Source organism: Epinephelus fuscoguttatus, linkage group LG20, assembly GCF_011397635.1.
Source record: "Epinephelus fuscoguttatus linkage group LG20, E.fuscoguttatus.final_Chr_v1".
Classification (NCBI taxonomy): Eukaryota; Metazoa; Chordata; class Actinopteri; order Perciformes; family Serranidae; genus Epinephelus; species Epinephelus fuscoguttatus.
In genome coordinates, this window is record NC_064771.1 from 2,150,663 (window position 1) to 2,175,149 (window position 24,487).

The 24,487-nt window shown below is 40.9% G+C and overlaps 1 protein-coding gene across 2 annotated transcripts in view; it reads right to left on the reverse strand.

Annotated features, from left to right (window-relative positions):
• Window positions 1-24,487, reverse strand: part of LOC125881011 (RNA binding protein fox-1 homolog 3-like) — a 1,507,594-nt gene that overhangs the window by 73,859 nt on the left and 1,409,248 nt on the right. For both annotated transcript variants that reach the window (XM_049563926.1, XM_049563925.1), the window contains exons 13-15: window positions 3,865-3,997; window positions 2,960-2,999; window positions 221-285 (exon numbers count right to left, since the gene is read on the reverse strand). In XM_049563926.1, the coding sequence (XP_049419883.1) occupies window positions 221-285; window positions 2,960-2,999; window positions 3,865-3,997 (238 nt within the window). The remainder of the gene's footprint in view (window positions 1-220; window positions 286-2,959; window positions 3,000-3,864; window positions 3,998-24,487) is intronic.

Consider the following 24,487-nt stretch of genomic DNA (forward strand, 5'->3'; position numbering starts at 1 on the left):
CTGGTCCTGTTGCCCCTGCTGTGCCTGTGCTACCTGTTTTCATTAAAAAAATTTCTTTTTTTAAACCAAGCTACCGTCCATCAAAACATGCGTGCAAATTTCTGTTTTTTAAAACTGGAAAACACAAAGTCTTTGAGAAGTGCTGACTTTAAATGTAATCATGGTTATTTACAGTGTAACCAATGCAAACAGAGTACCTCTAAGTGATGAGCCAACGTACCTGTCACTGTATGCAGCTGCAGCAGTCCCAGCTGGCTGGGCATATCTGTACGCAGCATACCCTCCCTGAGGGGAGACAGAGGAATTCAACTGTAGGAGTTTAATATCCACAAAAATAAAGATGCAAACTAATTTGGATCAAATGCTCAAGTCACTCAGTACTAGGGATGCACCGACTGTGAAATTCTGGGCTGATACCAATGTTTTAAATAACAATTTGTCCGATAGCTGATACCCTTCTTTTTTTTTTTTTTTTTTTTGGTGTTGTTTATCTTGTTTTTATTGTTAGTTAGTCCCCCTTTTGCACCAGAGAAACAAATCTACACTGTAAAAAATAACTTAACTGTTCAGTCCTTCAATACACTACCTTCAAAGGAGTAGAAATTCAATCATACATATTTTTATAAAACAACCTTTAAAATAACCTCCTTTCACATGGCAAAAAAAACCAGCTTTAAAAGCCTTTTTACTAACCCTTTCTTGTATCTATTTTGTATTGCTGTGACAAAATCAACAAATTGCTCCTCCACACAACTGTTTAGAGTGCTCCAGGGATGACATTTTTCTGTAGGCTGCCATGGAAGTTGGCATCCCCTGGTTCCCTTGTCAAAAAGCCTATGGGATTTTTGCAATTGGAATTTGGATAGTTGCAGTAAATAAGCTTGGTGACAAACAAACGTTTATGATACTTACATGTTTTGTTCAGCAAGATAATCTTCACAAATGAACATCTCTTTTATGATTTTTGAAGCCTAGATGCAACTGCCAGAAGTAAAAAGCCAGTGTTAGGCTATAAACGAACTACACCACTGTCACACATCTTAATGTTGCCACAATGAGGCTGTAAAGCCGCGTTCAGCGTGATGATGTTCTGTAGTCTCATTTAGCCACTTGTTAGCAACTGCCTTTTTTAGGACACACAAAAGCTTCAAAACTCACAGTAGGGTATTATTTTATGTCGTAGAACAAAACATGATAGTCTCTTTAGCTTGTGTTAACCACAGACCTTATTCCAGGCATCTAACCAAAAACCCATAAAAAAAAAAAAAAAAAAAAAAAAAAAAAAAGAAAAACATTGACTTTGAGACAGGGGAACCAAGAGTGCCACAATACTATCTTGTTTTCCGCTTTGAGGACTCATTCCTGGGGCACTCTAGTTATTGAAGTGTCTCCCCAAAAACTCCATTTTACAAGGTTAAATTTGAACTCATCATTATAATGTTTTAATTTACCTTTGCCCAATTCTCATTTTTACCAAATGCAGTTTGTACGCATTATAATGTAACTCAGTGTAATCTCTGTCAGCAGTTAGTTCCAGCCACCGGCTGCTGACAGATAACAGCTACAAGCTAACATTAACTAGCTCTCCTCTGACTGATTTCAACTTGGATTTGTTCGTCACAATAAAGCATTATCAGGGAAACAATAGGGTGCGTCTTCTGATGTGTTACTGGTGAGGTAACAGAATGTTCTCATTCCAAAGTCATCAAATACTGCTGCTTTCTCAGTGAATTCTGTGTCATACACCAAAGGCCACCCTTAATGGCGGTAAGATACACCGTCAGGCGGTATCAGTGGTTAAAGCGGCTGGACAGAATCTTTCGTGTTACGATACACCAACGGTTGGCCTGATGGCACCCGTTGCAGCAACCTGGTCTCACTCTGAAGTCATTAAAAACCCGCACTTGGGCAATGAGTCCTAGAGTCAGACACTGACGAAAAAAAGCCGTCCTTTCACGTTAGCATGATACGCGACTGGTCACCGTTATTGTTTAATGGCGCCCAGTGGTGTCATGGGGAATCGCAGCCAGACAACAATGAAAGTTAAGGTAGCGGAAGTCTGAGTAGGGCGGGTGGGAGTCATCGTGGATGGGTCCAACAACCACTGACTTTCACCTGGAATCTTGCTGTTCACTTCCTGTAAGACTGTAAAGCCAAGCCCTTTTTTTCCTAAACACAATCATGTGCTTCTGTTGCCTAAACCCAACCATGTGCGTGTGTTGTTGAAGGAAAAAATATCAATTCACAGTGTTGTACTGAGGTAGTGCATTTATTTTGACAGAGACTATATGCAAGCTGTACATTTCCTGTGAAAGCAGAAGTGTATTTTGAAAACAGACAATGCATGTCAACAGGCTGAAGTTGACACGGCAGTATAATACGTGGTTGTACGGCATCAGTCCATAACGTGGATGAATGCAACCTGTCACAATGCTGTGACAGATCAAAACGCTGCCAGTGACGACATAATATAAGGAGCTGGTAAGTTCCTACAGAGCAAGTGGAAGGAGTGGTGGAAGGGTCCAGCAAACCCTGGACTTTCAGCTGGAAGCCGAGTGTCCACTTCCTGTATAAATGTAGATGTTTTTGTATGTATGAAACACATGCTTTTGTTAACGTTGCGGCATCCTGGAACACCAGATGCAGGAGGATACCTAGCATATAACATGTAGCAACTGCTTCGTCAGTGAAGTCCACTGACCAAGCGGCAATATGTGATGACTTTGGATGAGAACGTGTTGGAGTTTACTGTGTCCTTTCATCCTGAAGGGGTCCAGGGGAAGATCTTTGTTGTGCGCAAAACTGATGTAGTACAACAGAAAAACATCGGTCACTGCAATTGGTAAATGCCTTCTTAGTTGCAGATAGATAGATCAGTACAAAATCATCATCTTCATTGGTGATAGTGAAAAAATTCATGCAGACGAAATAAAAATGCATATAAATAAATGGGACTTACATATATTTCTGCTCCATAAAAGCCATCCTGGTAGACCACACTGTTAACAGAAGATATCAAAAAAAACTTTTTTTTTTTTTTTTTTAAAACACTGAAGTAAAATAAAAGTAACATGGTGTTTCAGTTGAGAATATCTTAATTGTCCCTAACAATCATAGCAGGAACTCATAGTTAGCTATAAGCAGATATTTTACCACAAGTGCCACATTTCACTAGGTTTGAACTCTACATCTAAATCAAGCAGCATATGCATTACCTTTTATTTTTGAAGCATTCATTATTTGCTTTAAAAAATAAAACATTTTGAGTAGTTAAAGTTAAAAAATAAATATTCATTGTCGTACCACCACAGTAAATGACTAATTCAGTAGTTCCATATGGTCGAACTGCACCATTCATCCATTATTCTTCTCTCAACATCCTGCCTTTATTCGCTCTGTCTCCATCTGCATTTCTTTTTTTTTCTTTCAGCCCTAACACGCTCTCTCAGAGTTCTATTCTCTTTCTCTTTCTCTCTCTATCTCTCCCTCTCTCTCTCTCTCTCTCTCTCTCTCTATCTCTCCATCTCTCACCCTTCACCTTCTCTAGGTCTCTTGCTCTCTCTGGAGCGGGCTTATTGGAGTGTGCCAAGCAGGTCACAGAAGAACATTCACAGCCAAATAAAGAATGACACATTAGAAAAAAGAGAGACAAATTCGGCCATTCTATAATCAAAGAGCAATTTTCCATTCTATTAGAAAGAAGCCTTCTTGTTTTCCACTCGCCTTTCTAATGTTACTGCATGTGTGCGTGTATTGCTGTGAATTCCATTTGTGCATATCATTATGTGTGTTTGTATCAGTGGGATGTGTGCGTGAGTGTGTGCATGTGTGCATGTGTGTGTGTGTGTGTGAGCAGGCACTCACGCTCCATAGGCAGGAATGGGTGGAGGGGGAGGTGCAGCACGGAATGTGTTGTAGACGGCGCGACCCCTCCCCCTCAAATGGGCCCCTCTATAGGCCACGGCTGCTCCTGTGCTGGGGTATGGAAACCCTGTCACTGAGAGACACACACACACACACACACACACACACACACACACACACACACACACACACACACACACACACAGAGGTGGGAAGAAGCACAATATATTACTACACTAAGTTTTTGGTTTTTCTTTGCATTAAGTCACTCTGAAACCTCTAAGGACACGGCTGCCACTGTGCTGTAGCTTCCTTATTGGAAGCATAGAACCATATCCCATAAAGATAAGATAAGATAAACTTTATTAGTCCCACACTTGGGAAATTCACATGTCACAGCAGCTCAAAGCACAGACAGAAAATGGAGGTTGACAATGTATACTGAGATGAAAAAAAAAGATTAAAAAATAGAAATTATGTATATACAGTATATATACAGTTTCTTTAGTGCCTTTCTTTTTTATATATATTTTTCTTATCTATCTATCTATCTATCTATCTATATATACAGTACAGGCCAAAAGTTTGGACACACCTTCTCATTCAATGCGTTTTCTTTATTTTCATGACTATTTACATTGTAGATTCTCACTGAAGGCATCAAAACTATGAATGAACACATGTGGAGTTATGTACTTAACAAAAAAGGTGAAATAACTGAAAACATGTTTTATATTCTAGTTTCTTCAAAATAGCCACCCTTTGCTCTGATTACTGCTTTGCACACTCTTGGCATTCTCTCCATGAGCTTCAAGAGGTAGTCACCTGAAATGGTTTTCCAACAGTCTTGAAGGAGTTCCCAGAGGTGTTTAGCACTTGTTGGCCCCTTTGCCTTCACTCTGCGGTCCAGCTCACCCCAAACCATCTCGATTGGGTTCAGGTCCGGTGACTGTGGAGGCCAGGTCATCTGCCTCAGCACTCCATCACTCTCCTTCTTGGTCAAATAGCCCTTACACAGCCTGGAGGTGTGTTTGGGGTCATTGTCCTGTTGAAAAATAAATGATCGTCCAACTAAACGCAAACTGGATGGGATGGCATGTCACTGCAGGATGCTGTGGTAGCCATGCTGGTTCAGTGTGCCTTCAATTTTGAATAAATCCCCAACAGTGTCACCAGCAAAACACCCCCACACCATCACACCTCCTCCTCCATGCTTCACAGTAGGAACCAGGCATGTGGAATCCATCCGTTCACCTTTTCTGCGTCTCACAAAGACACGGCAGTTGGAACCAAAGATCTCAAATTTGGACTCATCAGACCAAAGCACAGATTTCCACTGGTCTAATGTCCATTCCTTGTGTTTCTTGGCCCAAACAAATCTCTTCTGCTTGTTGCCTCTCCTTAGCAGTGGTTTCCTAGCAGCTATTTGACCATGAAGGCCTGATTCGCGCAGTCTCCTCTTAACAGTTGTTCTAGAGATGGGTCTGCTGCTAGAACTCTGTGTGGCATTCATCTGCTCTCTGATCTGAGCTGCTGTTAACTTGCGATTTCTGAGGCTGGTGACTCGGATGAACTTATCCTCAGAAGCAGAGGTGACTCTTGGTCTTCCTTTCCTGGGTCGGTCCTCATGTGTGCCAGTTTCGTTGTAGCGCTTGATGGTTTTTGCGACTCCACTTGGGGACACATTTAAAGTTTTTGCAGTTTTCTGGACTGACTGACCTTCATTTCTTAAAGTAATGATGGCCACTCGTTTTTCTTTAGTTAGCTGATTGGTTTTTGCCATAATATGAATTTTAACAGTTGTCCAATAGGGCTGTCGGCTGTGTATTAACCTGACTTCTGCACAACACAACTGATGGTCCCAACCCCATTGATAAAGCAAGAAATTCCACTAATTAACCCTGATAAGGCACACCTGTGAAGTGGAAACCATTTCAGGTGACTACCTCTTGAAGCTCATGGAGAGAATGCCAAGAGTGTGCAAAGCAGTAATCAGAGCAAAGGGTGGCTATTTTGAAGAAACTAGAATATAAAACATGTTTTCAGTTATTTCACCTTTTTTGTTAAGTACATAACTCCACATGTGTTCATTCATAGTTTTGATGCCTTCAGTGAGAATCTACAATGTAAATAGTCATGAAAATAAAGAAAACGCATTGAATGAGAAGGTGTGTCCAAACTTTTGGCCTGTACTGTATATATATATATAGATAAGAAAAATATATATAAAAAAGAAAGGCACTAAAGAAACTGTACACACAAGACTATTTACAATATAAACACAATATATTTGTTGATGTGGAATATGTGGAATATTGCACAGATTATGTAAATTGCACAGAGTCTTAGCAGTGATGATTTATAAAATGTTATGCAGCAGACATGACAGTGCTACATTACTTCAGATGTTGCTTGTTAAAGAGTCTGACAGCTGATGGGATGAATGACCTGCGGTAGCGCTCCTTTTTGCAGTGTGGGTGCAGCAGTCTGCTGCTGAATGAGCTGCTCAGTGCACGGACAGTCTCATGCAGGGGATGAGAGGTGAAAAGAGCAAAACCAAAAATGTGTACATTTCTCAATAGTTTGTAAAGTCCCTCACGTCGCTGACCATCAAGGCAGGCGATAGTACATGTACAACCTTCCAATTTAGGTTTAATATTTTGAGGTGTCCCAAAAATCATGATATGAGATTTAGTTTTATTGAGTAGTAATTTGTTTGTTATGAGCCAGTGTTGTAGTCTATCAAAATCAGTCTGTAAAGCAGATTCTATCTGTAATAAATTAGGTTTGGATGTATATATAACTGTATCATCTGCACAAAGCTGAATACAACATTCAGAACAGATTGCGGGAAGGTCATTAACAAAAATAGAAAACAGAAGTGGACCAAGAGTTGAGCCTTGAGGCACACCTTGTTGCTGAATTAAAGTGTCAGATTTACATCCTTGTATAATAACACATTGTTTTCTGTTATGGAGATAAGAACTGAACCAGAGTAGAGCACTGCGTGACAGACCAACAGAGTAAAGCTTATCTAAAAGCAAGTAGTGATCAACCAAATCAAAGCTTTTGTCAGATCAATGAAAATAGCACTGGTTAAATGACTGTTATTAGACGAAGAGAAAATGTCATTTGTAAATTTTAACAAAGCAGTGACTGTAGAATGATTTGATCGAGAGCCAGACTGAGATGGTGATAAGATATTGTTTTTATTCAGATACTGTGACAGTTGATTGTAAATGATCTTTTCACATACTTTGGCAACAGAACAAATTATTGAAATTGGTCAATAGAGGAGAGGAGAGGATATTGCTGAGAAGTGGTTATTAAATGCTTGAGCAATTAGAAGTGGGTCATGTAAAATAGTATCATTTATTTTAAGTTTACTGGGAGAGGTTTTATTAGATATATTGATAAGATTTTTAAGTCTACTCCAGAACTGTTTGGGAATTTTAAAGTCCTGAGCAAGGGATTCACTATAGTATCTTGATTTAGCATTCCCGGTCATAGTTTTGCTTGTGTTTCTTAATTTTCTATAATTTCATCAATCAGTTGGATCCTTAGTTTTGCAAAATATGGCCTGCGCATGATCTCTTTGTCTAAATGTACTGATTAAGTCAGATGTTATCCATGGTAGATGCATTCCTTTGACTTTAGAAGTTTTAAAAGGAGCACGTCTATCAAGAACAGTAATAAATTCAGAATATAGAAAGTCCCATGCATTATGTACATCTGGAATGAGTTGAAACCTATCCCAATTAATTGAGAGTAAGTCATTGAAAAATGATCTGTAACCATTTTCTTACACTGTCTAATCTTAAATTTTGGTGGTAGTTTGGGCAATTTAATTTTCCATATATAGTATACAATTGCATGATCACTCAAACAGTCCGACATGATTCCTGCTTTAACAAATCTGTTTAGATGTGTAACTAAAATCCAGTCTAATAATGACTGACTTGTTGATGTAACGCAAGTAGGCTCTCTTATTAATTGAGTTAGATTCAGATTTCCAAAGATATTTTTTTTCTTTAGAAGATTTATCAATCCAATTTTTGTTGAAGTCATCCAATAAAATCAATTAATTTCTGTTCTTAATTGAATTTATGGAAGAGACCATGCAATCAAAGGACTCCGCAGGTGCAGACGGAGGTCTGTATATGTTGCCAATAATTATATTCTTATTCTCATGCAGGGTAATACATCAGGGGTAAGTAATTCTGAAACCAAATGAGAAGAGACATATGTAGCTACAGCACCACCCCTTGTACCTCTGTTGGCCCTGTAAAGAACATAGTCTTCTAGACTAATCTCATTATTGCCAATTCTACTAGTGAGCCACGTTTCCAATAACGCAAGTTACACTTGGTTTGTATAGTTCAACCCATGCATGAAATAAATCAAGTTTTGGCAGAAGGCTTCTTACATTCAGATGAATTATTTTTAGCCCTTTAACACTGTCCAGATTAAGTATTGGTGATCAGAGATACAGTCTACTGCCATTGACCAGTCACAGTAAGGCTAAAAGATCCAGGAAACACACAATAGAGCACAAGGATGCCAGGAACCGCATTATTGCTAGCATTTGAGTACAATAATATAAAACACAAAGTAAACAGAGTACAAACACAAAACCACACAGAAAAAATAAAAAAATAAAAGGCCCAAGACCAGCCCATTGACCCCCAACCTAAGAGGCTTAGGGGTACTGGTGAGTAGGTAAGACGCAACTTGTAATGTGAGCTCTGCCTGATTCTAATAGGGATGAAATCAAATAAAATAAAATAAAATAAAATAAAATAAAATATGTAGCAAAAGAGAGAAAGAGAAGGAGAGAAAGAGAGAGTGAAAGAAAAAGAGGAAAGGAGAGAGAAGAAGCTGCAATGATCATTTAAACAAGGCTATTATGCCATATAAGAAAGGGAAAAAAACACTTTTTTCCAATTCTCTAGCAAGAAATAAAAATAAATAAACAAACAAAAATCAATTAGTGAATATTTGCACCAATATATGGTTTTATATAATATGAGGCCATATAAGAATTCTTTCTTCACCACAGAAAATTACAGATTAGCATAAAGACAAAGTAAAAAGCGAGACTCCAGCAATAATCTCGGTGGAAACAACGACTTGGACTTCCGCTTTACGGCTGCAAAACAAAATACGGCTTAATCACTTGCCAATGCTGGCTGTAAACTAAACTCAAGAGGTGCCAGCCAAAGTAGCAGAGCAAAGTGCATAAAGTCCATATTAATTCCAAAAAACCCAAATAAACAATAACTCAAAGAATGATCTGCAGCTTGTAGTGTAACGTTTAAACGTCAACATACAACCAACTTGACAAGGTTGTCATGGTTTGGAGGAGGCTAGCTGCTGCGTTATTGCTTAATTTAAAATAAAGTATTTCCACGTGATTATATGAACATTGGCTTTATCGACCTGTAGCACAACAATAAACGTTACATTTATTAATTAAGTGGAGTTAAACCATTACTTTTTGTATTGGAAAGCAGTGAGAGTAAAATGTTCCTCACTGCATGGACAGTGTTGACACAAGTTGATCTGGCTGCCTCCCAATTTTAAGACATAGCTGACTGTATGTTGTCAGATTTTTAGCGTAACTGTGTCTGTAGTGATGTTGTAATAGTGGCACACCACATTAATTATGCGCCTATTATTTATTTTCCCATGATGGAGTGGGTTCGAATCCCGTGAAAATGTTCTTTTTTATGTTTCAAAGGGCTGAACAGTTCTTTAATATGGCACGTTTATTTAGACAGGCACCAAAGATGAAACTGTGAAGGCCTATTTAGTTAAATTTACAGGAAAAGCAACTTGGCCTCTTCCCGTTTTCAACATTCCGTCATAACAAGTGCGATTCAAACCACGACTGAGTGTCGGTACGTGACTGGGTTCCTCCAACAAGAGTCCAAAGACGGATCAGGTCAGCTATGTTTTGATATTGTTCTGAAAAATTGAATAAAGAGGCTTTCGCGAGGACAGCTACGTGTTCTCTTCCTGGTTGAAAACAGCTGTTGTCACTACGACAACCACAGACGCATTTGGCTAAAAGTCGCCAGTTAACATAGACGCGAGTAAATCCGAAACACCGGCTTTAGCCTCTAACTGTCCTGGAGAGTTCATGGAGGAGTGAGTGGAGGACATGAAAACTGCTTCTGTAACTTTGTGGTCAGTGAATATTTGCTCTTTGCCATCAGTAAACACATGTAGCTTGCAGGGATATCGGCGAGAGAACCTCAGATGAAGCTCCCGGAGCCTCCGCTTGACTGTGTCAAAGGGTCAATGCTTCTTGGTCAGGTCGGCACTGTAATCCGGGAAGATGACAATCCGATTTCTACTGAAAAGCAACTCCTTTCTTTCTCGGGCAAGATGGAGAATCTTTATCTTGTCCTATAGATGCAGCAACTTAATCAGGATCAGCCATGGACTGGATGAGTGGGTTTGACGAACTGTGGGAGTACGATGCGCCCTCTCAATTACTGGCAGTGTAGGAAAATTCTCCTGCCCCAGGATTTTGGGGGATCAGACGGGTCATGAAGTCCAGCATGTCGTGGCCCAAATAAGGTACCCAAATAAAGCAAAGGTTTGAGGACCTGCTTCTGTTCTCCAGATCCTCCACTTTATCCATGAGGTAAGATTTGTCGTTTTCCAGTTCTTTGACCCAAATGAGAAAATTGTTGAGAATGTCCTCATTTGCTCCAACATGCTGTTCCATGATCACCCAGTGTGGACAAGGAGATTTTCATTTCTTTGATTATGACAGAAATTGGATCAACTTTGCTGTCAAAGTATGATATCATATCATCTTTAGACTGTTTTATGGCATCAAACAGAATTTTGATTTGAGATTGATCTATTGTTTGGTGGCGTGGCTCAGGCTTATCACAAAAGATTATATAAAAAATCAGTCCGTAATAAATGCCACTGAGCAACTGTTGAAAAGTTTAGCTTCTCAGAATAAATGAACTTGACTTACTTCACTCAAAAAGTCAGAAATGCTACAAGTTTCCAAAGTAGAAGGCAATCAGATCAGAGCTCACACAGCCTGCTCACTCACTCAGAATCCATCTTATTTGAAATTATATATTTAAAATCAGAAAATCCAGGCAGAGGGCAAAGTCCGTTGAGAGGGATTACTTCTGTCTGAGTCTATACATTTTTTTTGTTTGTTTGTTTGTTTAAGGAAAACCCTGCATAACACACCTTTAAAAATGACTCAAACATAAAGTTTCCTTTTTTAAAAAGACTCCATAATGTCCTTAAACAGCTGGTCAGTGTCATGTTTGGCAAATGTTTCTTAAACAAGAGAAAATAGTGGATTTCTTGGGGACTATTTTCAGCTGCGGATTACAACATATATGGAACGTGTCACCCACTTCAACAGTATGGACAACACAAGAGCTTTATGGAACAGGGGAACCAAATTTATCAGGCTTTGGACACACACATTTCTTGTTAGTAGGATACATTCATTGTTGTTTGGATCTGCACATGGGATTTGTTGACAACTTAAGAGAATACTGAGAATATCAACAGACTTATTCTTCAACCAGAAAAAGAAACCTTAATGAAAAATACCTGAAATAAAGGTGCAGCTGATGTGGATTTGAACGATGTCACATCACTATATTCACTACAATATATAAAAGAAAAGAAGAAAATGTCTGCCCCTCTAATTGATGTTTTTCTTAAAGGTTCAGACAAGAATACGGCGGAGCACTATGGCCACCGGTTTACCGGCGACCGAGAAGCCCAGCTCCAGGTCCAACAATTTCCTCTTCGTTGGTGTCATGACTGCCCAGAAGTACCTGAACAGCCGAGTCATGGCGGCACACAGGTATGTGACGTGTCAGAGGAGAGATGAGCCATTCACATTTCTCTCTTTGTGGCAGGTAACGGTCCACAAACCTCACCGCGCTGAAGGGACTGTTTTTAACTTATCAGAGGAGGAGGGTGGCTGGTTGATTTTTTATTCATTTATTTATTTATTTTATTTTGATCCCCCCTATGTTAATCACTTATTGATGCTGTTTTTGAAGTATGACTAAGTCACTGAGTAATTGATTCCACTGAAATACCATTGATGTATTATAGAAAAGTGATTTATCTTTTTATAAATGACAAAAAGCACATCTGCCTAATTTTTGCTGTGGTATAGTGATACTACTAAGAACCGTGATACTTTCACTGGTATCATACCATGGGTCCCAATTTTGGTACCATGACAACACTAATTTAAACTACGAAAAACACTGAATAAAGCAGTTTCAGAATACAAATTACTTTTTTCCCTATGCAGCACATTGCAGATTGGCTGCGAAAACGCAAATGTCCCTATCTAGAGCCACTGTTTGGTTTGTCTGTTCTGGGCTACTGTAGAAACATAGTGGTGTAACATGTCAATCTCCATGAACAAGGACCTGCACCCTATGTAGCAGCTTTAACCAGTTTGATTTTATGCAACCTGGCTGGCATACGTCATTATGCCACATTCTGGCCAATTAAAAAGTAGCCTACACTGTACTGTAGGTGTTACTGGAGGTGTCATGTCGCGAAATCCAACTGTTTCATATGTCTGACAGGCTGTGTGTCCAGGTTGCCAACATGAAAAAGATCTAATATGGGCAGAGTTAGTCCCTAAAAAAAAAATAAAACTGTGTCAATATGGCAACTTTATGAAATTTGAAGCTGACAAAGAGTAATGTGGTGTGCATTTTGAGATGAGCTTGTGTCAGACACCCTGTTTTTTTTATTTATTCTTGTCACTAAATTTGAAACAGTCGCAAAGGACGAAGAATGGCTGATTCATGAAGTTGAAATGAGGAATTAAATACATAATACCTCCTTATTTCACTACAAAAAACTAAATAAGTTGGCAGCTGGGTGAAGCGAGATCACCAGTGGCTGTGATTGCTGTTGAATATATTGTTTTCAGTCATCATTTTCAGTAAATATTACAATATAAAACATGTTTTCTGTTCAAAAACTACAAATCTAGAAAGATCACAAGTTTGCAACTCACCTATCTTTTTAGTGGTTTGATCTGATCTTGAGCGCACAGCTTATAATTACATGGTTTGTTTACATGACATAACAGTAGTGCATGTTTAATAGATTCAGTGTAGACAGAGAGCTTTGTTGTTACATACTGGGCCGTAAAAGTTAGGCGCTTGCTATTGGGACACAGTGTCATTATGTTTCATTCATGAGTGGCTGCTGAGTTAAGTGCAACATCCACAATAAAAAATAAAAAGAAATTGCACCAGCCCAACCCCAACATTTTCTCTGTCAATATGTACTTTGTGTTGAAAACTGAGCTCAGGACCTTTTAGGTTGCTCACAGGCAACACATTCACATTCAAATGTTGCAGGCCTCACAGTTTTTTTTTTTTGTGATATGATCGTGAATTTTTGTTTAATAAAGAAAGTAGCTTACAGGCTGATTCACATCCAATATATTGACATGGAAGCTCATTTTTATAAAAAGTTATTGAATGATTGTGTGTCAAGTTTCTAGATGCACACTTTCTATACTCATTCTGACAAAAGTAATGAGTCTTCATTTTAGTCTCATTTAAACTCAAGCTCAATCACATGTGCACCTACAGGAAATTCTAATGTGTTGAATTCTGACAAGAGCAACTTGACAGGATATTTTAATGTATAAAATAGGATGGAGGGATATGTTGGATGGAGGAAACCAGTGGAGATGCTCCTTTTAGGGGTAGAGGTAAGTTGGCAGGGACAGCAGAGGAGACACCTGTGTGAAGGTTCAGCTCAGTGTTTGGCAGTAAAGACACAAAGCATGGTCTGTATTGTTGGGAGAGGCAGATTCAGCCAGAAGCCATCCTTCATCATGCATGCACACACATAAACACACATGAGGATCAACCCTACAAGGCATGCAGCATGGTGATGTGAAGTGAGCTGGTTTAGCTGAAGGTCCCTGTTCAAGCTTCAGGGCAGTGAGGCCTTTGCACACAGGCGCACACATACACATCATAACAACTCACACACACACACACACACACACACACACACACACACACACACAAACAAACAAACAAACAAACACACACACACACACACACACGGTATCATGTGTGTGCACACACAGACAGTGTGTCCTAGGATTCATGTATCCCAGGGCCAAGCTCTAATCATCCACAGTGGTCTGTGTACATGACAGACTCTGCAAAAATGGTACTACACAGATTAGTCCTGTGGATTCTGGGTATACATGTCTTTTGTAGCAGCACATATTCATTTATGCATGATATTCTGATGCGCAAGAAAGTTGAAAGATAGACATGTAAATCGACACTATGCCTGAGTCCCAGTACCCCAGTCACCAACATTTTAACATTCAGTTGGATTTTGTATTATTATTATTGTCATCATCATTATTATTGTTATTATTATTATTATTATTATTATCATTATCATTATTATTATGATACATTTTACTTAGTTAGTTTACAGTTCCGTGATATTGCATTAAAATTTTATCACCCAACACTAAGGTCTAAATTTAAAACCTTTTTTCCAGTCTGGAAATAATCAGGGGTTCTCCTAGGCATGCAGGCCCTGGCATGCAAGCGCTGCACATCCCCCAGGAAACAGCTGATAGCAGGAATTAGCGAGCAGCTAGTAGTAAGAGGGAAACGCAAACCTGACAGACACTACAGTAAAGGTGAGCAACTGGAAAGACAAGGAATTGCGCACCCTCCTTGCCCTCGCAAACTAAGAGGCCATTAACCGTCAGATGACGGGGACGGTGAAGGGGGCCAACTTACGAGAGAATCGCTGAAGGAATTGCTGAAGGACTGACTAGTTCCCTCCCACCTCACTGTTTACGTCACACGCTGAGCTACAGGTTTTGTTACTTGCTCACGCCCCCCATTGCCCCGAAAAAGGTACATTCTGTACAAACAAAAGTAGGCAGGCGGCGTTTTGCTGCACTCCCCAATTTTGCTTTTATACTGCCAATGCTGAAAGAAGACTGATTGGGCTTTCCTGCAAATTTGCATAATTCCTGTTTAAAAAGGGCTGTGGACAACCATCACCCACTCCACCCTCTCCCACTCCTCCTTCTTACACCCCACCACCCTCCAGTGTGAGGCCTCCTCACACCTCCTACCCCAGTGGCCAGACTGATGACACTCTCCATCTTGAGGACTACACCCCTCCTCCACCTGTCACCTCCACAATGCGCTTCACTGCTGACCATGTGAGAAGACAGCTGATGACACTCCACTCAAGCAAGGCTGCAGGCCCTGATGGTGTCAGCCCCAGGGTGCTCAAAGCCTGTGCCCCCAGCTATATGGAGTACTTCAGCATGTCTTCAACATGAGCCTGATTCTCCAAAGGGTCGCCATGCTGTGGAAGATATCCTGCCTCGTTACTGTGCCAAAGATGCCACATCCCAGTGGCTCCAAGGACTACAGACCCGTGGCACTGACCTCCCACATCATGAAGACTCTGGAGAGACTTGTCCTGGAGCAGCTCCGGCCCATGGTCAAGCCACTCTTGGACCCCCTCCAGTTCGCCTATCAGTCCTGACTTGGAGTGGAGGAGGCCATTATCTACCTGCTCAACTGTGTCTATGCCCACCCGGACAAGCACACGAGCACTGTGAGGGTCATATTTTTTGACTTCTCCAGTGCATTCAGCACCATCCGTCCAGCTCTACTGGGTGACAAGCTGACAGTAATGCAGGTGGATGCCCCCCTGGTGTCCTGGATTGCAGACTACTTGACTGGCAGACCACAGTATGTGCACTTGCAACACTGTGTGTCAGACAGAGTGGTCAGCAATACCGGGGCCCCACAGGGGACTGTCCTCTCTCCCTTCCTCTTCACCCTCTACACCACAGACTTCAGCTATTGACCTGAGCCTTGAGATTTGCCATCTTCAGAAGTTTTCTAATGACATAGTTGGATGTATCAGCAAGAGTGGTGAGGATGAGTACAGGGCTGCTGTGGGTAACTTTGTCACATGGGGCTCTAGTTTCCCGGCGCGGTGCAGGGTGGCGCAGGGTGGTGAACCCCACGCAAAGCTAGTTTCGAGCAGTAAGTGGAAGTTTGGTTGACCGGCGGACAGTGCGCACACTAGAGTGGAATGCACACACTATGCACTATAGTAGCACAACTGTCAGGACTGAGACAAGGACAGAGCACTCTCAAAGGTGTATATGTTTGATTACTGTTTCAAGAAGATTCTGCCATTCACCAATGTGTTCTCATTTGGGATTCATTCCTAGGTAAGAACAGAATCTACACAGTCTTAAGAGCATACTTTCGCACATTTTTTGCTGAAATGTTCGTACATGATAATTGGTTATTGCAATTTCTTTTGCATTCTGCAGTTGTATAATATTATAGGACTTAAATTACAATAATATTTTAATAATTTACAATATCTTTGATTATTTTACAAAAGTATTATGGCCTTTTATAATAAACACTACTCTTACACATCAATTCACATCCGTTATATGAATAGGAATCATGCCATTTAGCCTAATAACTAGTGACTGATCATGGTAGACAACATCACTAGCAGTGGGTGGAACAAAAAATGATGAAGCAGCGTTCCAGATAAGATATTAATAACTTGCAGAAATCCTTGTGAGACCCTTGGTTGGGCATTCTCGCAACTCTTCTTCACTTTCTGTGTGTGCACAAGGCCCTGCAGTCTCATGCCCTTTTACAGGGAATTGCAGGGCATTTACCTTACCCCCTATTTATATAACCTAACTGTCAACTTTCGAGGACAACGGAATTTATTATTAAGAACACAGGTGCGAACAATTCTGCATTTCTTTTCTTTGGACCTTTCTTTACAAATGTAAGAACAAATTTAAGAATAAACTGAGGAGGGGTGTCGTGGCTTGGTGGGTAAACAAGGCTGTTGCTGCAGCGGCCCGGGTTCAAATCCAGCCTGTGGTCCTTTGCTGCATGCCCCCCCCCCTTCTTCACGCTTACCTGTCCTGTCCATTAAATGCAAAAATGGCCAAAAAAAAATCTTAAAAAAAAAGAATAAACTGAGGAGGATATTGGTAAATGGGGCCAACGTTTTTCTGTAAGTTATCAATAATTTACTTGGAACATTGCTTTGCCACTTTTTGACCAGCCCATAACATAATGTTACCAGTGAATTGAAAACAAACAAACAAACAACAACAACAAAAAAAAGGTAGTAAGCCCAAGCAATGTGAGCGGATGTTGATCAGTGATGGTGGCACATCTTCACAAGCAGCAAAAAACTTGGAGGAATTTGGGGGCTGTACACGTGCCGTTTTTTTTCTTATTTTTTTGCGCCCTCTATCGCTTGTCATGAAGCGATATATTAGCCACAGAGACCAAAACTGTTTTTGTACCAGGCTGTCAACATGTTTATTTCTGCTGTAAAGCTGGGCATTTTAACATGGGGGTCTCTGGGGGCTTCATTTTTCAGCCCCAGAGGTTGCTGCTTGGTGTTGATGGATGGACGAATGGCAGGGGAGAGGGGAGTGAGGGCTTTTAAATCATGATGTCAGGGTCAACGGTCAGTGACTCACAGCCATCAGCGATGGACAATGGCATCGTCCACTGGCCCAACCCTATTATGCATATATGAGCACAGAACCTTTTCCACTGAGGACTTGCGGGCTGCAAACTCAAACCGATACAGACATGTCTTAAAAGGAATCCTGTTAAACTCACAAAATACTGCATCACCTCCCAAACAACTTGAAACCTCTGTGAGACCCTGGATATGAATGACTACATCTACTGCCTGCAGCAGCAGGGAAAAACACAACATGCTCCAGTGTAAGAGCTTGTGGGGACAGAAACGCTTTGTCTCTCTTTCTCTCTTCTCAATCTGTATGCCTCTCTCTCTCTCTCTCTCTCTCCCTCTGTCTTTCTCTCTGTAGGGTGATGGAGACCCTCTGCCCCTTGCTGTGCCTCTTCCTACTCTAAATAGTCAGACACCATTAATATGCCCCACAGCCAGCACACAGTCTATTGGTATATATTCTGAGCAAAGATCAATTTCCCCAAGTTGCCCCCACCTTCCTGCTCTTTCTTAATATCAAACATCCATACATTCATTCCTCTTTGTGTGTGTATGTGTGTGCCAGCAGGTTTGTGTGTATGCATATGAGTGAGCATGAGGACATGTGTATGTGCATGTTGGCGGCGGTGTGACGTATATGAATGCAATCTGATGATGAGCTATGGCTTGTGCATGCTACAGCGGTGCTGTAATAACCCATGAATCATAGCAGGGCCTCTGCCTGACAGCCAGCAGGCCCATAAAACAAACAAACAACAACATCCACACACACACACACACACACACACACACACACACACACACACACACACACACACACACACACACACACAAAGTACTAAACAGAGTACACTCCAGGATTGCACAAACTCTCTCTCTCTCTCTCTCTCTCTCTCTCTGTCTCTCACACACTCACACACACACGCCTTATCAGTTAATGTAGGTGTATGAGAATTAGCTGTGATTTTAGCTGGAGTCACTGATAAAAAGAACAAAAGTACAGTTGTAAAACTGTGTTATTTAGGAAAATGACTTTCATATGTGTGATTGAGAAAAGATGTGATTATTTTAGCAGCTGTGTGTGTGTGTGTGTGTGTGTGTAGGCCCCACTGTGTTTAATGCATAACACGTCAATTCCAGGACAGTGACAGAACACAAGGCTTTATTGTGCTGCGTCTAACTAATTGGGCTTCAAATCGATCCTCTGAGAATCATCAAATCTATATGCTACATTATAACAGTGAGGCTGCAAGATCTTCATCGCATTCATTCATCCTCTAACCGCTTCATCCTCTTGAGGGTCGCGGGGGGGCTGGAGCCTATTCCAGCTGACATTGGGCGAGAGGCAGGGTACACCCTGGACAGGTCGCCAGACTATCGCAGGGCTGACACATAGAGACAAACAACCATTCACGCTCACATTCACACCTATGGACAATTTTAGAGTTACCAATTAACCTAGTCCCCAATCTGCATGTCTTTGGACTGTGGGAGGAAGCCGGAGTGCCTGGAGAGAACCCACGCTGACACAGGGAGAACATGCAAACACCACACAGAAGGGCTCCCACGCCTGGGATCTCTTGCTGTGAGGCGAGAGTGCTAACCACCACACCACCGTGCCGCCCAGGCTGCAAGATATTAGAGTGAATTTCATTCCTTCATTTTCAGTGAGCAGATACTTTAAAATCTGACGATGATGATATCAACTGGAGTAGCACTGGAGTAGATTTGAAAAACTAATGGATGCAATGCCTGTTCACATGCAGCCCTTACTTTAGATGAGGGAAGCAAAATGAAAGGACATTTTACATTGTATTGTACAGAAAAAAGAGGTTTTCCATAAAGACCACACTGCCATCCAGAGTAAGATGGATGGCAAATGCCATATCTGATTGTTTTAGATTGGATAAAACTCTAATATTCTGTAGTATTTTTGGATTTTATCCTTTGGACAATATAAACTTCAACTGTACCCACAATCTGCTGCTCTTGAGGCCTTTGGACACTTGTTTGACCAAAGAGCAGTGAAGAAAATATGGCTGCAGGACACATCTGCAACAAGTCAGAGTAAAAGGTCCCACAGTATCCTTTCATATTCAGACAGCCTACTCTCAACAGGTCAGACTGATTAATTATTAAATTATAAAACAAATGCAGGACATGATGAGAGCATTGGCAGCCAGATAGGTAACTCTAGTAGAAAGAAGCCTTATACTATCAAATTAAGCACAAAAAGTAAGGACATTTGTGTTTGGTAGGTTATTTCTTTGTTGTAACAATGTTTCTTGGCAATAAATCTTATACCGTTGGAAAGCCTGTATATTTCCCTTTTAAATGGTACCGCATTTGTAAGTAACATGCATTTGTGGAATGAGCAGCAGAGCTGAGTATGTGGGTTGCTCCCATTAAAGATTTGCCAAATCTTCTCTGCCAATGCCTAAAAGCTTTTCGTTGCTGTTGCTATTGACTCTTGTTTTGAGCTTCTGGTACCCCCAGGTGCTGACAATCAGGTGCCAATCAGCACCTGTGAGCATGGTCCCTGCTACAGTGGTCAGTTGGTGTCTGCTCCAAGAATCTGCATGCCACGTTTGACTGATCTGGATAGGGCCTGTGCAACTTCAAGCTGGTGTTCTGCAAATCCAAGTTGCAGCATTATTTGGAGTTCCATATAACGGGGGATGTCAGAAGTGGGCGTCCCAAGAAGACGGCACCCCACGAGGACCGTTTCATTGTGTTAGCACTTAGGAACCGTAGGCAGTCTTCTACAGATTTGCAGTCAAGGTTTGCAGGACGATATGGTATAAGATTTATTGCCAAGAAGCATTGTTACAACAAAGAAATCATCTACCAAACACAAATTTCCTTACTTTTTGTGCTTAGTTTACATTCAGTCTGGGGCTGGACTGATAAATACTATGCATATAGTGTATTTGATTGATGACATATTTTTTGTAGAATTTATGAATGCAACTGTGACTGGGAAGACTGCCCCAGTCTTATCTTATATTACAGCCACAATACAAATATCCAGATGAAAATGTTGAGCAGCATGGCTACAGTTATATGTAAACATAATGAAAAATCACAGCTTGCTTTTAAAACACCAGTTTGGAAAGGCAGGGTCAATAGCAGACAGCGATCTGGGCCGGCCTTGGACCAATGATGGTCCGCCAATATGACAAAGCCCAGAGTTGATATAATGTTGCCCTTCCAACTTGCAAATTTTTCCGCATATGTTAAGATGGCCTGAGCCGCTTGCCTTGTTACTTCCCTGCCTGTATTTTGCATTTTAATCTTATTTGTTGTGTTCTGGAGAGCTGCTCTGCCAAACCCTGCGCACGCACTCACACACACCCACACACCCACACACCCACACACACACACACACACACTTGTCCTGTTTTGCATATACTCAGTCTAGGACACAGTCAATCAATCAGTATTACATTTCCCTCATTGTCCTTCATGCCCATGCAGTCTATTTTACTCAGTCACACACACACACACACACACACACACACACACACACACACACACACACACACACACACACACAGGCCAAGGCTATTATGCAAACTCTGATCAAAAAACATTAGAGGAAGTCTGGCCTCCATTCTCATCAGAGTTTACCCCTTAGACCAAGCATATCATGTTGTGTATGTATGTGTGTGTGTGTGTGTGTGTGTGTGTATAACTAGGTGTGTTTTGCTGGAATGCTTATTTACCTGACCTGAGGACAGGCCTTTATTTAAGGAAGGCAATTACTAGAGATAAGCCTTAAATTTAAAATGTATATGTTTTGTTTTTAGCTCATTGTTTGTTACCACAATAGTAATCTCTATAAACAGATATCTGAATATGTATGCAGAATCTGCAGGCAACGGAAGACAAGATTTTGGTCTCCAAAGCGTATGTCTGTATTCTGATTATTACTGACCAATCACATTTGAGCAGCCGGTAAACGGTCAATGTGGAGAGGAACACACTGGCTGAAATGCAATCTCAGAACCCATCAGCTATCGTCTGATGACAATTAAGCACTATATTTGCACTTTTTTTCATTTATCTGTATATGCAGATATCTGTTAAGAGAGATTAGCCAAATGACTGCCGCACAGAAGAGGAAGTCATGGATTGGCTGGAATGGATTGCCCCCAGAGGTTCATCACTGTTAGATCGAAGTTACGACTGTTTGTGTTTCCGTACATGTTTTCTCTGTGCGTGTTCTCTGTTTTGTTTATGTAAATAGGTGTGTGCCACAGCCCAGTGGTGATTGGTGGATTGATTAGGTCCTCGTTCGTGATTGGCTGCAGCCGAGGGTGTTTGGCTGTTAAAAGGCCAAGATGGCGGTTGCCGGCAAGCTAGCAGGCATTCCTTACCTTCCTCTTCTCCCAACCAACCACACATTGTAGTGTTGTATTATTGTAGTGACCCATCATTTTGTATCGACCGTTGAATAGTAGGGGTGGACTGCCAGTTTTGTTACTAACCCTTTTTCTCCTGTTTATTTATTTAGGGAGGTAAGCTTTTTGTCATTTGTTTCTTATTATTTGGTTAGGTTATTTACTTACTCCCTGGACAGGATTGTTTTGTTTGTTATTTTGGCCTCAGTCCACCCTGAGGTTATTATTTCAGTTAATTCTGTTATTTAAATATTGTAATAAATTAACAATATTGATTGTTCCACACGTTTGTGTTATTGTGGCTACTTGGGACTTGGGGAAGATGGGGCCTTTCATGTTGTGTCTCTAGACTGACAACAATTGATAACTGATAGATTCAAAGATTGCTGTTATAGCGGTCCACCTTGTTTTCTTTTCTGTTATAATTTTCCATTTAAAATTGTAAAAGTAAAATATCCATGCAATCTAAACCTTTCTTCCAATTGAAGGGGCATACACATGTCACTTCTCTGGAATGTTTTATGATGAAATATCTGTTGAATTTCATTCCAATAGCTTCCGAAGTTAATTAACTTAATCCAACCTAGTCTCCTAAAGATTCAATTTACAAAGTAATACTTTGCAACAGGAAATACATTTGAAAGGAACACACACTGTTAAGACAAACCTAGAGAATCTACTCAATAAATATGAGGAAACAATCAGGGGCGCCGCCAGGAATTTTGGGCCCCATGAAAAAAAATCACATTGGGGCCCCCCTGCGCAGCTGTTGTCAGCACATCTCTAGGACCTAACTGACCCATTAAAAGCTTTACATAACTCTAACTTTGAAGGCTTGCAACTGTCTTGCTTTTTATAGTTCAATACTACCAGTACAATATTTACTGCTAGTGAGTGGTACATGCAACAGTCTGCGTACAGTATGCAATTCACTATTTGATGCAAGATTAAAATATACATTAACTTTTCGATCAAAATAAATTAAGATCATCATCTCAAAATTATAAAAACAGCAGATTTTTGATACCAATAAATTAACGACACTAAATCCTACAGATTTACATTGACCCAAATTACTTACAGTTCTGTATCACCACCACTAGATTCCATACATACAGTACAGGCCAAAAGTTTGGACATACCTTCTCATTCAATGCGTTTTCTTTATTTTCATGACTATTTACATTGTAGATTCTCACTGAAGGCATCAAAACTATGAATGAACACATGTGGAGTTATGTACTTAACAAAAAAAGGTGAAATAACTGAAAACATGTTTTATATTCTAGTTTCTTCAAAATAGCCACCCTTTGCTCTGATTACTGCTTTGCACACTCTTGGCATTCTCTCCATGAGCTTCAAGAGGTAGTCACCTGAAATGGTTTTCCAACAGTCTTGAAGGAGTTCCCAGAGGTGTTTAGCACTTGTTGGCCCCTTTGCCTTCACTCTGCGGTCCAGCTCACCCCAAACCATCTCGATTGGGTTCAGGTCCGGTGACTGTGGAGGCCAGGTCATCTGCCGCAGCACTCCATCACTCTCCTTCTTGGTCAAATAGCCCTTACACAGCCTGGAGGTGTGTTTGGGGTCATTGTCTTGTTGAAAAATAAATGATCGTCCAACTAAACGCAAACCGGATGGGATGGCATGTCGCTGCAGGATGCTGTGGTAGCCATGCTAGTTCAGTGTGCCTTCAATTTTGAATAAATCCCCAACAGTGTCACTAGCAAAACACCCCCACACCATCACACCTCCTCCTCCATGCTTCACAGTGGGAACCAGGCATGTGGAATCCATCCGTTCACCTTTTCTGCGTCTCACAAAGACACGGCAGTTGGAACCAAAGATCTCAAATTTGGACTCATCAGACCAAAGCACAGATTTCCACTGGTCTAATGTCCATTCCTTGTGTTTCTTGGCCCAAACAAATCTCTTCTGCTTGTTGCCTCTCCTTAGCAGTGGTTTCCTAGCAGCTATTTGACCATGAAGACCTGATTCGATCAGTCTCCTCTTAACAGTTGTTCTAGAGATGGGTCTGCTGCTAGAACTCTGTGTGGCATTCATCTGGTCTCTGATCTGAGCTGCTGTTAACTTGCGATTTCTGAGGCTGGTGACTCGGATGAACTTATCCTCAGAAGCAGAGGTGACTCTTGGTCTTCCCGTGCCAGTTTCGTTGTAGCGCTTGATGGTTTTTGCGACTCCACTTGGGGACACATTTAAAGATTTGCAATTTTCCGGACTGACTGACCTTCATTTCTTAAAGTAATGATGGCCACTCGTTTTTCTTTAGTTAGCTGATTGGTTCTTGCCATAATATGAATTTTAACAGTTGTCCAATAGGGCTGTCGGCTGTGTATTAACCTGACTTCTGCACAACACAACTGATGGTCCCAACCCCATTGATAAAGCAAGAAATTCCACTAATTAACCCTGATAAGGCACACCTGTGAAGTGGAAACCATTTCAGGTGACTACCTCTTGAAGCTCATGGAGAGAATGCCAAGAGTGTGCAAAGCAGTAATCAGAGCAAAGGGTGGCTATTTTGAAGAAACTAGAATATAAAACATGTTTTCAGTTATTTCACCTTTTTTTGTTAAGTACATAACTCCACATGTGTTTATTCATAGTTTTGATGCCTTCAG